General features: G+C 37.4%; 1 protein-coding gene across 2 annotated transcripts in view; it reads right to left on the reverse strand.

The window, feature by feature from the left end:
* Positions 1-11,780: 11,780 nt before the first annotated feature.
* col11a1b (collagen, type XI, alpha 1b) overlaps positions 11,781-16,747 on the reverse strand; it is an 86,445-nt gene continuing 81,478 nt past the window's right edge. Inside the window, exons 66-68 of one of the 2 annotated variants that reach the window (XM_079244037.1) lie at positions 16,358-16,591; positions 12,878-13,063; positions 11,781-12,790 (exon numbers count right to left, since the gene is read on the reverse strand). In XM_079244037.1, the coding sequence (XP_079100163.1) occupies positions 12,917-13,063; positions 16,358-16,591 (381 nt within the window). In that variant the 3' untranslated portion in view covers positions 11,781-12,790; positions 12,878-12,916. Of the gene's footprint in view, positions 13,064-16,357; positions 16,592-16,747 lie in introns of both variants that reach the window. The other variant, XM_079244036.1, reaches the window with a different exon arrangement.

Consider the following 16,747-nt stretch of genomic DNA (forward strand, 5'->3'; position numbering starts at 1 on the left):
AGCTGCAATAATTCAAACTGTTAAAGACTTTTTTTTTTTTTTTTTACACTTTTATCTGTTTGCAGTGTATGGAAACGCGTTGATGTCAAGAAAAGGAGAAATGAAGATTAAACAGGTTGGGACTTGTAATTGAAAAAAGGTTTCAAAACAATAAAATAACTATTGGAATAAGCTTTGAATACGTAAATGCAAAAGAAAAAACAATAAAATACAAAAATCCACATGTTAGCAGCTTTATCTAAAAGTAGGTTTGCTTATGAAAACCGTTGCCAGGGACACAGCATCCTTTTTTTTTCTTTTTTTTTTTAAAGTTGCAGTGTTCACAAACTCTAAACTTTAAATAACAAAACAAGCGAGGATCTAAACAAGATAATATGAGTAATGAGTATCAGCATCAATTAAGGAGTTTTTATTTTAAAGTGGCACTAATTATCTTAAGCAGATGTTTGTGCACGCCACCACCACCCAAGGAAGGTTAATTGGACATCATGCCATGTGATGGCAGGACAATGACAACTTAAGGAATGTACAAAATGAATGTGAGTGTGCCACCAAACAGGAGTCAGACAAGTTGGAAACATGTATTGTGCTGCCTTGAATGCTCATTGGTCAATTTTATCATGTGTTCTTAGTTGTTTTTAAAAAAATTAATCCAATAATTCTAGAAATACAAAACACTTAAATAAGAAACAGCAACATGTCACATGCCCCTTCCCTACAGGTAAGTAACCCCCACTGGCACTCACTGTTTTTTTTCTTTCTCTTGTTTAGCATGTATAAACTACAAGTTACACTTATGTAAATGACACCGAGTTGTTGGCTTCAGCTCCCTACATTAGAAATACAGTATCCACATGGAATTAGAGGTTGTTTTTTTTTTTTTTTTGTTTTTTGTTTTGCTGAGTGTGGGCTGAGAAAGCATGAGTTTAATTACAAACTTTACATAGAAGAAGTTAAACTAAAAGTAGCACATATAAGCAGAAACAGTCACTGAGAATTGTGTCAATGTACTAAAGTTGAGCTTTTCAATCATTTTAAGCCCTGAACGTTGCAAAAAATTAGCTGGGAAGTGAATGGCTCATTCTTGAAGCAGCCAGCACTTCAAAGTGGGTGTTTCTGTAAAGAGACACAACAGATCAATTTTACAAGTCTTGCTGCTCACTCTCAATCACATTGTGCAGGGCTGATTTATGCAGTCCACTCAAATATTATAAATGAGTTTTCTCGGAAAGTTATGTCTGTAATCACCTTCAGTCTGATGCAATGGACCGAGGTAGAAACCATAATTCTTGTATCCATGAGGTTAGCAGGTAAACATCATAAAAACCATTAAAAAATTCATGAAATAATCTTGATAAACAACATATGGGGAGATTCAAAACTCTTTAACATTGAATTTCCAAGTCCCTCTAACTGTGCAGCTATCCTGAAATGTTTGTAGAAAAATCAGCTTTTGTAACTTGAATAACTTACATGAGTGACACCCAGGAAATGTTCCTGATTACACTGATCCCATCATCACATAAAGAGATTTAAAACCTGTCATATCACTGAAACTAATGACACAAAGCTTTTTGTGGCTTAGTGCGATCTAATGTCCCTTGCTGGCCAGAAGCATTAGTCACACACTCCAGTATGACACATTGTTTTCAAATTACTGAGACAAGGTATTAAATAATGTGTTGATCACTCTTTGTGCATGCAAATGTAGTTCACAGTTTGGGCAGCGCCAAGTGATAGTTTATTCTTCAGCTTCTGTGCTCAGTCTCTCTCTTTTTTAACCTTAGTTTGCTTTTAAAAGAGACCTCTGGCAACTCCTTTTTCTAAACTTAAACCTTCAGATATTTGTTGTTTTAAACTAAGTCTGAAAATATTTTTTGGAGAGAGGAAAAACATAGTTTTAGGCTATTTTTTGTGTTTTAATCTATTTTCTTGTTGGAATTAGGGATGTGAAAGGGTGGGCGGTGGGTGTGGGGAAGGGAAGGGGGGTGCATTGGTAGTTTCTGTGTCATTTAATGTGCTTGTGTACCAAGTGTTGTCATTTTTATGCACAGATTTAATCACAGAGTCTGACTCTTCCATCCCTCTGACTAAAACAGGGTGTCTCTAATAACCCACACAAGGTGTTTCCCGGTGTCACAACAAAAAAAGCAGATTTGTCACAGCACCTACAGTGCTGTATTTAGAGGTTTTTCTACTCTACATATAAAAAGCTCCACATTTTCTCTGATTTAGCACTTTCAATCACCTTGATTGTTGAATTGTTTTTAACAAATAAACTTGCCTTGCCTTGAATTTCTCTTCCGCCTCTGTTCTAATGTTGCTTTCTCCTAATTTACATCTTTATTGAACTTTATTTTTGGGGACAATTTCCCACCCTTCTTTGTAAAATTCACTTTATCAAACTGCCTTTGATTTACTGAGGACATTTTATTCAGTTGGCATCGTGGTACACCAGAGAATGACTGTTTGTCTTTGTTTTGTTATTTCATCTTTTCATCTGATCTGGCTTCCTAAAATATGAAACAAACAAAACAAAATAAAGAAAAAAAAAACATACACACACAGACAGAGCTGGATTAAAAATGAGGTTCCTGGGCACACAGTATAAACTCCCCAATCAGTAACCTAAAGGACTTTGTGTATTTTGTCTATTATACAGGATTTACAACAAATGTTACAGATACATATTTCTCATCTGTTGGCAAAAATATCAAGACCTGAGACACTGTGACAAAATGTATGGGCTTATTTAAATATTTGCTGTTTTTTTGGCTGTAATTGCCGTACTCTTTTTATCTGCCTCTAACTGCTGCTGTCTCTGTCCTCCTCTGTCCCCTGGAGCATTTTTAATGCTCAGTTTTCCAGCAATGCTTGCATTTTTCCTCCCTTCTCTACTTCTCTGCTCTTTGTGTGATAAAGTGATAGAAAACAACAAGTTTAGCCGAACTAAAACTGTAATGTACCTGATATGTAATGTAAAAGAATGGAAAGCTGGCAGAGATTTGCTTTTCTTTGTGACTGGGGCAGTGAAACTACTTCATGTTGGTTGTCTTCCAACATACACCTGTAGCCTGGTTTCTTCTTTCTGTAGCCATTATAGCTTTCACTTTGTTTCCAATTTTAGGACTCAAGTCCTCCCATATGGTGGATAAAAGGCTGCTCCTGCCTTTCTAGTCCTGATTTTTCTTTAGCATTATATAATTATCCAAGCAATCAGCAGCAATCGATCCAGCATCAATCGCTGCTATTTTTTTATTTGTATCCTTCTAATGAGCATTTGTTAGTGTTATATAAAAAGCTTTTGTTGTATGTTATATTGCCAAAATGCATCTTTTAATTGCAATACATAAAATGAAATAAAGTACATAAATGAAACTAAATGGTGGAGCCTGTGAGGTATGCTTCGGAGGCAGGTGAGGTAACTGCAAAAAGGTCTCCGGACACCAACTTGATGAACAATAAAAAGGTTTATAACAAAAAATCAGGCATCAAAAACAGATTTGCAAAATCTGCGAGGATTCCTGAATCTAGCTGTGGAAAATCCAACTGACTAAGTATATCAGCTCCCCTGTAGAACACAGACAAAGACATTCCCAAGTTCACATCTGGACCAATCATAAAACTTGTAAGAGAAATGTAACATTGTTCATGTATGGAGTGTAAAGGTCATGGAAACTAACACAGCTGAAGTTAGTTAACACAAGCAAACTTGGTCATCATGCCTATGGGATGCTGCGATGAGACATTACACATGCGTAATCACTTTTTAGGATTACATTCAAGCATAATCCAACAGGTAAATAAATAAAATACAATTTTCAGAAGCATAAATCCAAGGATAGATATGGAAAAAAAAAGATGAAAATCACCTATAAAACTGCATTCCTAGTAACTTCCATTCACACACCTTGATAGTGCATTATCACATTAATTTCTTCTACATTCTGTCACTCTTAAAGACCAGACAGATGGATAGTTTCATCTGTCATGCATTTAATTTGTTCTATTTTCAAGTGGGTTAGCTGTCTGCCACTCAACACAGAAAATGGATCAGTACCAACGGAAATAAAAAGCACTTGAAGAAGAAGAAATTGAGAACAACAACAAGGCAAACAACTGTAGGAGCATTTAAAAAGACGAGTGTCTTGGTCCATGTTGCTCCTCTTGTTTTTCCTTCTTTCTTTTGTCACTGACAAACAGAAAAGTGCTTTTCAGTTTGATAAATCAATAAATAATAAATAAATCCACTCTCACATATTTGCTTACTTAACAGGCACCACTAATGGTAAGACCGAAAGGTGTAGCTGGACCCCTTTAGGGAGTTCTCCACTGGGTGGCCATGTCGTTGTCAACTCTCCACTCTGTCAGGGCTCTGCAGTGACCACACACTCGCCTGTATGCCTGATGGCAAGCAGAGCCGGCTTCAGAAGAAGTCTTATTTTATCTTGAGCCTGTGCCAACAACACCCTTTGGCTAATCCAGTCTTGCACCCCGACACCCACAAACATACACACTGGCAAGAGATGACCTCGGATATACTGCAGATCTCTGCTTTTCTGCCAGTGTTGTCCAGAACGCTGAACCACTCTGAATAAACCATTCTCTTTGTTCAGAAAAAAATATTTAAAAAATCTGAGAAGTCCCATAATATGCAGTGAAAAAAGAAATACTGTGTTTCATTGCAACCTGTTTATTGAATGTGTAAATATTATGTCAGAGAAGAATTTTTCTCTAAAAGAGATAAAGTTCTGGGTGTGAAACCCCGCATGTTTAATTAAACCAAGCTGCAGTATTGTAGATAAAAGTTTGGACTTTCTAACCAAATAAAACTTGAAAAATATATTGAAAATTCATGACAAACTCTGTGATGTGTGTCAACATTCCTCCTTGAAGACACAGAGTGCTGTAGTCTCAGAAACATGGTTTGTTTTCTGTAAACATGTTGACTGAGAGAAGAAACATGTTTGTTTCTGTTGTTCTAACTTAGCCAGACGGAAAACCAAAGTGGACAAAACTACTTTGGGAGTTTGAAGATGTAAATGGCTTGCTCTCAGGTCACAAGTCAGGCATTCTGAAGTGAATCTAAACTAATGAAAAACACACAGAACAACATTAAATCCTAAATGTTGCTCATTAATATAAACTATAAAGCAATGCTACATATGTATCCAACCCCATAAACTCTGTCTCTCGCTGTTTTGATTAAACATTGACATTGCTCTGCAGCCTCCCGAGGTCGAGAGAGTGCACTTCGTGAGATACCCCCCCCCCACACCACCACACACACACACACACACACACAAAACACACAAAATCACAGGAGAGTTGTCTTATTTTATTACACTGAAATGCCAGCAAATTGATATTAAACTTGCTGTTTGAAGGGAAGTAAACATGACAGAACATTATTGGAGGAAGTGAAGAAAATTAAGAGAAAAAACGACCGGAATTTTGATGACTTAAGAGAGGTCTGAGAAGAGACAAGATGCAAGACAGACACTGACATATCCTTCACAGGGCTGCCAACAAGCTAAAATCTGACAAAGTTCAGTAATGCCCCTTTAATTTATAATAACGCAACCTTCAAAGTATGCTGGATTTCTCTCCGCACTTCCTGTTGGGAATGGAAAAACCAATAACTGATAGAAAACCATGATTGAGGACTCTGGTAAAATAAACTATCTAAAGTGTAAAAAAAACTCTGCTGTGTGTTTATTTGGACACATACTGCGGTTTTGAGTAGCTAAGAGCTTTATCTTTGCATCAGTATGGTGGTGTCACATGCAGTTTTGCAGCACCTAACAGCAGTGTTTGGTAAGTGGGACAGATCTATAAACAATAATAATTTTCCACAGGCAGCCATTTACACACATCTCCTGAAACAGCACCCTGCATTACATGCAATAAACATTTTATTTAAAGAAAAAAAAAGTCATGTCAGATTGCGCTTAGATTTCGGTTCAGACCTTTTCCTCAGAGCTTTTTTACAGAGGCTGCAGCAGGAGCATCTCCTTTGCAGGAGTCCTCTCCACCCTCTGGAGCAATTTGTTTCTCCTCTCCTACAAAAATGAAATGAAGAGGTTATTCTCAAGAGAGTTAAGAGGATGCAAAGCTCTGTCAGGTTGAATGAGTTTGGACCCACTTTTGTATCCAGAAATGGCTGGGATGTGAGGCTTTTCCTACTGAAGGCAATGTCTGTGTATGACAGGCAAGCGTATGCTGGATATACGAGGAATAGGGATTTCCCCAGGCATTTCCCAGCTCACCAGTCAGCAGCAGGAATTAGCTGATGTGTGGGGTGATGAGGCACAGTACAGTGCAGTTGGAATGTTTCCCAGTGAAACAGGTTGAAGGAGGAATACTTGAGTGTCTTTGACAGGAGAAGGAGACACAAGTTTCCTGGCACAGTCAAACAAGAGGGGTTTGTATGATGCATCATACAGACCTGCATTCCTGGTGGGGTTCTCCACTTGCTTTGTGGCTCAGTCCAGTTCAAACTCACTATGGCTTATGAGTGCTCAGGGCATCTTTGGCATCTCAAATATACTTTGAAAAGAGCTAAAAAAAAACAGTATTTAAAACAAGGAGAGAAGAAAAAAAATCAGCAGAGAAAACGAACAGTTATCCTGCTACAAAAGAGACATCACTCAATACAAGCCATCATCAATAAATAACTGAAAATTACACACAGTTTGCTACTCTAAACAAGACATCTTTATCCTCCTTTTATTCATGTAAAGTGTGCCACTTGTTACTGTTGCTGTTGGACACAAAGCAACTCTGCAGAAGAACTCAGAGGATAAATGTTTTAATCAAAAGGAGCTGCAGCTTTGTCAGGGGTTAAGTCAATGCTACAAAAAGTATGATTTGTAAAACTAAATGTAAAGTATAAAAGTGTGTTGTGGTGCAAGGTGGGCAAAACAATCCTAAAAATAGGACTGTCAGTCAAGTTTGGGATATTTATAGCATAGCATATATTTATAAATAAGAGCAGAACCTTACATGGTTAAGGGCACCCATAACAAGCAAATTGCTAACACTTTATAATAACTACACACTATGAAGCATTGGTTAAGCATTAACAAATACTGAGTTCATTATTTACAAAGCATATATCTGGATTGTTCTTATATGTTTTTTGAGAACAATTGTAGATTAGTTAGAAGTCAAAATTCCTTAAATTATCATTTATAAAGCACATTTCTGACATTAATACTCATTGGTAGATACTTTGTAAACACATTTATGAATGTAGTACTACTTATTAAGAAGCTAATCTACAATGTGGTTGTATCCACATACTGTATAATGTGGATTCAAGCATTTCAGAATCTAGCATTGACTAATTTACCAACCAGTTATGACATTGTTGTGTATACTTGCACTCACATGGTTAAGGTGTGTGCAAATGGTTAGGAAATATATACAAAATCACAAATGTCTTTTCCAACCAATGTCTTATAAGCAGTTATTAATATATGAATTCATTATTGTAGGTAGTTACAAAGCACTAACTACTTATTTATTAAGTACAATATGGTGTAGGCTCATCTAAATATGAATTATAAAGCATTTACAAGTGAGATTGGTTGGTACTACCTAAAGACTCACAAAAGTGTCAAAGTAAAGACAGCAAGATCAAACAATTTGCATTGTTATTTATTGCTATTTCTCAGGATGAAGAACATGGCTCAGTAAATACTTGCCAACACCAACAACAGATCAGAAGGTTCAAGTACCAAATAAAGAAAGTGCAAAGTATAAAAAAAATTCAAGCAGTAAAAAATAATATCATTTTCAACATCATGAATAAAAAAAATACCACTGTGGCATAGTGGTTAGCACTGTGTCCTCACAGCAAGAAGGTCACTGGTTCAATCTTGCTTTGGAAAGTGGCCTTTCTGTGTGGAGTTTGCATGTTCTCCCCATGTATGCGTGGGTTCTCTCCGGGTACTCCGGCTTCCTCCCACCATCCGAAGACATGTATGTTAGGTTGATTGGTTACTATAAATTGCCCATAGGTTTGAGTGTGAGCATGAGTGGTTGTTTGTCTCTGTGTGGCCCTGCGATGGACTGGCGAGCTGTCCAGGGTGTACCCTGCCTTTCGCCCAAAGACTTCCTGGATAGGCTCCAGCTTCCCCGTGACCCTTCATTGGATTAAGCCGTTAGGAAAATGAATGAATGAAATAAAAAAAAATATGACCATCTCAAAACTCAAAACCTCTAACACAATAAAACAGACACAAAAAACTCAACATAATACATAAAAAATACAACAATAACAATAAAGAAACTTCAATTCTAGAAACAAACAAAAGTGTTACCAGAAAATCATATCTAAAAGAAAAGTTTAAACAATCTTTGTTTTTTGTTACTGCTAAGTGTCTCGCCTCATTAGGCTACTCAGTCCTCAGTGGTCAGCAGCTGGACCCTTGTCAACATTCAGCAGTGAATTGCTCTGTCGCCTCATGCGGTGGAATATGGGAATAATCTACTGGGTGAATCTGTGTGGCACAGCAGCCAGTAAATTACACATGCAAACCTTTCTACAACCCCCATTCCAATGAATCTGCGACATTGTGTCACAGTGTATGCAACAACTACACATTTAAACTACTGCTTCTATGTTGCTGCAGCACAAGACGAGGACAGATATATTGCATACTGTGAAAATAGTGCAATCTGACAACAAGATAGCATGGAAGAGTAGACCCCTCATGAATATATCATATATATGAGGAAAAATACCAGGTACAGTAATAGAGGTGTTGAGGTGGCTCAGGGCTGCTTTTTTTTTATTGAAGTGTTTCAGTGTGTCTGTATGTGTGTGTTGTGTTTCCTCACATTTACAAGCAACTAATTCACAGCCTCCAAAGTGTAATTTCTTTTTTAAAAACCTGATTGTATGTCTTATGAAGTCAGACATCAGAGAGTGGGAACTGTTGTTGTCCTCCGGCTTAATCTATGCCATTGTGATATTTAGCTGTTCATAAACCTGAAAGATCAAATAAGTAGAAAAGAGAGGAGAGAATGTGTAAAGAAAATAGTGTTAAAAAGAGTAAAAGGAGGGACATTTTCTTTAAAAATATCTAAATCTAAAATCTAATCAGATGCAACGGCAGCAACCAATATGATGCGAGCATACCAACTATGTAAATGGTTTGGCAGGTAGTTACAGTTAGCAACGACTTCCCCCAGCAACAGCCTTCAGACCAGGTCTGCATCTTTAGTTACCTTTTCTTTGATTTGACCCTGTTACCATTTAAATCTGTGAGGAAAAAGAAAAAACAAGAAACTAATGAAAACACAAAACTCATTCTGCTATCCGTGAAAAACAGGTGGCCCTACATTAGTTTAAAAAAAAAAACACAGTAGAAACAATTACTGTCCTTTCGCCGAGGCAAAATTGTCAGGCACACAAACTTAATGATTAGTCATCGCCGTATGTGCTTTTGCTGACCCAACCACGGTGACAGCTTCTACGTTTGAGAAGTACACAGAGAGCTCTACTAACAGATGTACTGATTCATGCAGGCGAGTGAAAACAGGTTGGACGGAGGCTGCCAAAACCGCATGTGCTTCTCACAGCATTGTTAATTAAAAAGCATTCGAAGCTGGTAGGCAGAGATTTGTAGACTATATTTTTCAGAAATGAGGATAAATAGAGATTTGTAATGTAAAAACAAGTCATTAAAAAAGTGAAACAACCAGACGACCAAGTTTTAAAAAGATCTAAACAAAAGATTGCATTACACTGCATTAACTATTAATATGTTTGCTTAAGGGAAAGTATTGAGTCTGATATGATTTTGAATTGACAGTTTGAAGTCACAAAGGGTACAACAATAAAACAAGCAAGGGCATGCTATTGTTCTTGACACTGTAATAACAGACTATTATTACAATACAAAACCACTGACATGTTTGTGAAGTGTTCATGACAAAGCTGCCTTAAGGGGCATCGGTGACATTTGTTGGGCAACAAAGAAATGGTCAGAAACATTTAGAAACTGTTGATGTCACAGCTGAGTCATAGAGGTTGCTATGTACAAAACAAAACTGTGATAAACAGGCAAAAAACATTGTAATATTTGTCTCTTTTTCCCAAAGGAGCTCCAGTCTGAACCTGAAGCTGCGAAGACCTGGATCATTTTTACAATAAATTCTGTTACTGTGTTATAGTGATAAGCTTAAACAAGTATATATGATTGTTTTTGCTTTCCCCATTTTTCTGATGCTGGAAATTATAATTGGTTTTCTGTCATATCTGTTTTGTAAAGTATAAGCAATAGTTGTCATGCTCTATTTCCACAGACTTTCATATTTGCCGCTGCCAAAATCACCAACTCCCTGGAAAGAAAAGATAATTACTGTCGATTTGCATTTTCTGTGGACACTTGAGCGGCTCAGATAAAAGCTGGAAGCCATTATCATGTCAACATTATGCAGATTGTGCTGTAAAATACTCTTCACATGATCTGTATGTGCATTTCGTTCTCAGTTAAGAATGGAAATCAACAGAGAGGCCAATTTATGAAAGCACAGCGGCTGTTTCTCCTGTTTTGTTTCAGACAAACTGCAAACGGAAAATTTGCAGCACGATGATAGAAACATGTGGTTGCAGAAAAGTTGATGTTTTATTAAAAGCAGTGTCTTGAAATGGACACAAACAACACTTTTGATCCCTGTAACAGCCAAAGTAGTAGTTTGTTTGCCACTGTGATGTCCCAAATTCACCATTTGAGCTGATAAAGACAAAATATGTCTTTTTTTGGGGTTTGTTTTATCTAATTAAACAAAACTTTTAAAGCATTGTATTTCCATACAATGATTTGTTCGCAGGAAGCAATCCAGGATAAGGATAATTTAATTTGAGTTTGTGATGTTTTCCAAACCTTAACCATCTTTCTTGTCAAATAAACCTTTAATAAAGTAGATTATATTGCCTACAACAACAGCTAAACAGTGACTGAATTAAATAAAACTTTATTAAAACTACAGTTTTATCAAGAGTGGATTGGAGTCAGTCGAAAGCTCAACGTTGTGTAGCATAATCCTCAAACGCTCCTGTCCTCCAGATGTGGACTTTTTTTTCCATCCAACAAAATGTGACACAACAGTGAAATTATGATACTTGGCTTCTCTGTGGAGTTCTTATAGTGGTCAGCAGCATGAAAAATTGGCTAAAAAATATATCTACATATATACTTAAAAACTTTTAAATACATGTCAGTATCACCTACCTACTTGCAAAAGCCAGGTAAATGACAGGTGTGAGGGATCTTTGTTGGTCAGCCCCCAAGATGGCTGTTGTGTAGTTAGCCGTGAAAAATTGTATTGTTTTGTGTTGTTAAAATCTCGTTGTGCGCTATGACAGTTTGCATTTTAACATTCATCAGTTCAGTGGAGTCACTTTGCTATCATAGTTTAATGTGCAAGTAAATTCAAATGATCGCAATGTGCACTTAGCAAAGCACCAAACATTTATTTCAGTTGTACATAGGTTGTAAACATGCTGTTATTACACAGGTTCGTCTCATGTCTTGGCTATCATAGCTTTAAGCTGAGGAAGTAAAGATGAAAACAGATCGAAGTCAAATATGAGTCAGAGGAAAAGCTAAAAGAACCAATGAAAGAAAATCCGAAAGCTCAGAACCGCTTATTCTCCTTTAATTATGCAACCAATGAAAGTGATGCGCACCAGGTGGCGCAGAATCACAAAAAGGGACCAGTTGTTTCTGCCTTCAGTTCGCCAACAAGCCAGTCAGTCAACTCAACATTTTTCAGAACACAGTTTTAATATTTTTGCATGAACAATTCAAGGCACATGAAAACATTTAGTTCATTGTTACAACGAAATATCCACAGGGCCTCTCTGTTTCTTTATTTTTAAACAACTGAACACAGTGCTGTGTGGTGTGAAACAGTTTTCTGGTTAGTTAAAAATCACAGAATTGCAAACGCTGACTGTGAAAAGTCAATTATTTTTATTTTTATTTTTAGGAAACCGAGGGATAACAATTATCTTAAAGAAGAGCCCTGTCTGGAATATTTATAATACCGTCTCAATTTGTTATGGTTTAACTTCCTGATGGGAATATTAACTGGTTTATCTGGATAATACATAGAAAATGCTTTTTGGTTTGAGTGTGTGTGTGTGTGTGTGTCTTCGGCTAAGCTCATAAAAGTCAAATGATGATACTTATTATTTACAAAAGGATTACTTCATACATACAAATTGAAGTTTTTGTCAATTGTATGTCCTGGGTGTCTTCAGACGACATATTTCTTATCAAATCTGTTAAGAGAAATTAAATAAGATCATAGGATTTATCCTAACATAGTTTAGCCAAATATTTAATCAAACTTTAAGAGCTGGCACATGCAAAGTTTTAGAGTGGATTCGGAGAGGAACAATATTGTACAAAATAATTATAATAATAATTACAGTTTGATCAAAAAGCACTTTTTGTAGCACCTTGAGTGTTTTGCGATTCTGCACAAAAGCACCTCTGTGGTTGTGTTCAGAGTAGCACCTGGAGCATCCAGAGAGGGAGGTGTGGTGGGAAGGACAAGGGGGGAGTGGATCCTCTCTGTTGCTGAAAGTGTGCAACTGTCCGCCACTGCAACAAATGTCCTTTTCCTGATGTCACTTCCATTACAAGTTAAAGTCATGTGATTCTGGCCCTACAAGGGCGAGAAGTAGTTTCCCCAGGGCAGCGCTTCCATGACAGGGCCTGAGGGTACTTCTCTTCTTCTTCTTCTCCTCCGGACTTGAGTGGAACTTCTTGGCAACAAAAGAAAAAAGGTTTTTGCTTCACTGGTAGAGAAGGTGATGGTTGTCAGATCTCAGCATGTGGGTGTTAATATGTACCCTCTGACCCTGTCCTTCAGCGGGGGAGAAGGATCGTGTCTAGCCGAGGAAACACACAGGGCCGACCTCGAAGCCAAATCTCTGGTTGGAGTTCCCAAAGTCATTCAGCATGACATCAATGATGGGCAGCTGGTCGATGCGGGGAGTGTTGATCTCCATCACTGTCTTTGAATAGCCCTGCCTCTGCTGCAAATACAAAGCATGAAAAACAATCAATTCTGTGTGCACATATACATACATACATACATACATACACACACACACACACACACACACACACACACACATATATATATATTAATATATTTGTAAATTTCAAATTGATAAATAATTCATTTTTATTATGTATGTGTGTGTGTGTGTGTGTGTGTATAAATATATATTTTTTGCAAATACTGTGATTTTGGCAGCTTAGCCAGCTTTTCCCTTCACACTTTCTGTCTTTTCCTTTCTTTCTTTTTTTCCCCCTCTTTTTACCTTCTCTTTCCCTGCCAGGTTCAGCATTGCCATATCAGGACTGATGATTACAATAAAAATAATAATAGAAAGAATAGTCAGAATATCAAGGGCAGCCATATATAAGACATGTCTCCCTTGGTAGAGCAAATCTGCCTGGCTAAATAGGTCACACAGATTGCCACTATGTATGCTATGATGCTGGACAGGACAGGGTAAAAAAACAAACAAACAAAACAAGCAATGAGAAGCAATTCTAACAACAATTTACAGCACATTTTCTGTGGTCAAATGTTTAAATCACATTGCAAGTATCAGTTATATAGGACCCAACACATTCTAGTTTGCCCGTCGTCAAGGATATGACTTGACTTGGGACCACTTCAAAATTTTGTGCGTCACAAGGTCACCAGCCTTGGTGTCACTATGGATGGTGATTTTAAGCTTGATAAACAGGTCAACGCCGTTTTAGAATCAAGTTTTTATCACCTTCGTCTTTTGTTAAAAATGAAACTTTTTTTTATCTTTTCATGTTCTGGAACAAGTTGTGCACGCTTTTATTTCTTCTTGACTGGACAACTTCAACAGTAATTATGCAGGTTAGGGCTGGGCGATATGACCTTTTAGTAATATCCCGATATTTTTATGCCATGTCACGATGTACGATATATATCTCGATATTTACCTCAGCCTTGAATTAATGCTTTGGTGCATACAATCACATCAGTAAGATGATTTTATGTCTCCATTAAAACATAATTGTTCATACTGCATTAAGATCTGCTGATTTTAAACATTTATGCCAAAAGGATGAAATTGTAACGACGCAAACTGATCAAAACCGTATTTATTGAACAGTTAAAGCAGTGGCAGAAACATGTCATTTTAAAACAAAATAAAGTGACTTTACATGATGTAATAAATGTAACGTATGAAAATAGGAGCTCTCGGGGGTGAATTTTCAAATGATGAACTATTATAAGGCTTTGCTTTATGGATACGTTTTTGAGTTGTCGTGTATTTTTTTAATCGCAGAGTTTAGCGTAGAAATCAGTCTTATAATACAGGCAGAATGTCCTCGTATCGTCTCCAATAAACGGCTTCAGCCAGTTTTTAATTCAGGGTTTGATTCCCACTCCTTTCTGTACTTTCTAGAGACATGACGAGCTAGATAAATATGCTTGTGTCACACACACAGTGGATGAGGTGAGTAAGTGACAGAGGCTGTGAATGTAATCAAATATAATTAATTATTTTTGCGTGACGTGAAAACTTTACATCCCACTCTGTAATCCGGAGCGGGATCAGTGGCGGTTTTGGCTGTTCATTGTGACTGTAGGTGGAGTCGTGCAGGTGTCCCCTCTGCTCCTCTGACTGGCTGCAGCTGCAGCCGGAGCGACTGAGCGCTTTAGGACGGGGAGAGACTCTCGTTCTGACAATAACTTTACAATATGTACTTTCAAGTCAGTCGCCAAAACACAGGAAAGTCTCCAATAACTCCAGTAAAAGTTGCTAGATTTGTCGCTTTTCACAAAAAGTCGCCAAATTTAGTGAGAAAGTGGCTACACGCTGCCTCTCATGACGTAGCACGTAGCTCACGTTATGTACGTAACGAGGTGCGCTTGCTTTAACTCTCTGTGCAAAGCGGTGGCGAGTCAAGGAGGAGGGAGAAAACCCCGCCCACTGCTAAAAACAACTGCGTGACAACAGGATACTCGAATATGATGAATATAGGCATTTTCTATATCGCACAGGGGACTAGCAACGATATATCGAGTATATTCGATATATCACTCAGCCCTAATGCAGGTATCAGCCAGCATGCACTTTCATGTTTGCTGTTAGTCCAGAATTCTGCAGCACGACTTCTGACTGGGACCAGAAAACATGAGCACATCACACCAATTCCAGCTTCTCTGCACTCGCTGCTTGTACATGTTAGAATCGATTTTAGGATCTTATTGTTTGTTTTTAAAGCTTTAAATGGACTGGGTCCTCATTACATTACTGCAAATTTACACCCCTGTGTGTACTTTAAGGTCTCAGGGCCAGTCCCAGCTTGTGATGCCTCAGACGAGACTTAAAACTAGAGCGGATAGGGCATTCTCCATCGTTGGTCCTAGACTCTGGAATGCTCTGCCGAATTTCCCCCACAGTAGAGTACTTTAAGTCTCGTCTAAAGTCCCACTTTTATTCTTTGGCTTTTAACACTGCATGAGTTGTGTGGTCCTCTGTGTCTTTTACATGATTTCATTTGTTCTTTTAGTTATTTTATTGGGTATTTATTTATTTTAAATTCTTTTACCTTGTCTTATTATTTTAATGACATTATTATTTCATTTTAGTTTTATTTTGTGATGTTTGACTTTGCGCAGCACTTTGGAGACGTTCTGTTTTTTAAAATGTGCTTTATAAAGCACATTATATTATCATTCTGTGTTGAACTGCACATTATAAATACAATAAAAAATCAAAAGATAATCATTGAAATTTAGATTAAAAAAAAAAAAGGTAGATTTTCCCAAAACCAAAAATAGAAAGATCTGGTTTACTGTCCAAATTATCAACATTTTAGTAATTTATGACATCTCTCAAGTTAAAAACCCTACTGAAAACATAAGAAAAAAAAGAAGGCAGATTGACACCAGTTAATCACACAACTAATTTTAAGATGCAGTACTGGGACTAAACCAGGGTTAAATTAACCTCTGAAGCTTCAGACAAAGATGTTTGTTTCTTTCCATAAATAATTCTTTTGAAACAGTTTTATTTATGCTGTGGATGCAAATAACTTATCAAGGACTCAATACAAAAAATGTAATCTAAAAATAGTGGTCTGTGCCTTTTAAAAGTTCCCACTTCAGCTATTGACCTGTGCTTGACTGAATCCTTACTGCTATGTCCTATATAAATACTCGCCAGCTCTTCCCTGAAACCGTCTACATATTTGGGAGGATTAGAGGGATTTCTTGGGCTTTAGAAAAAGTTTAATTGCAAACTCAAAGTTTGAAAGTGAGTGTTTACCGAGCAGCCGTCCATCAGCGGCTTGATGAAGGGATTATTGTCGTAAGACATTTCCTCATCGTTGGAGCCCAGGAAGCGCAGCGCCTTGTCGTAGGTGTCAGCCTTCGCGTCGTACCAGGCCACAGACTGATGGCAAATGTATGTGAAGTTCTGCCGTGCCGAAGAGCTCAGAAGCTTCAGGAAGGTCATCTGCACAGTGTTGATACTGTTTTCTGCCACATCGACGTAGTTTAACTGGGGACAAATGGAGGGAAAGAGAAAGAGTAAGAATAAGAAAAAAAAGGAGCTCAAGTTGCAGAAGTAGAAAAGTGAGAGTGTGGGTGCAGGCACAGGAAGAAAAGAAGAAAAAAATAGGAACAAAAATGTTTAGAAAAAGCATAAATTGTGCAA

Source organism: Telmatherina bonti, assembly GCF_933228915.1.
Source record: "Telmatherina bonti genome assembly, chromosome: 7".
Classification (NCBI taxonomy): domain Eukaryota; kingdom Metazoa; phylum Chordata; class Actinopteri; order Atheriniformes; family Telmatherinidae; genus Telmatherina; species Telmatherina bonti.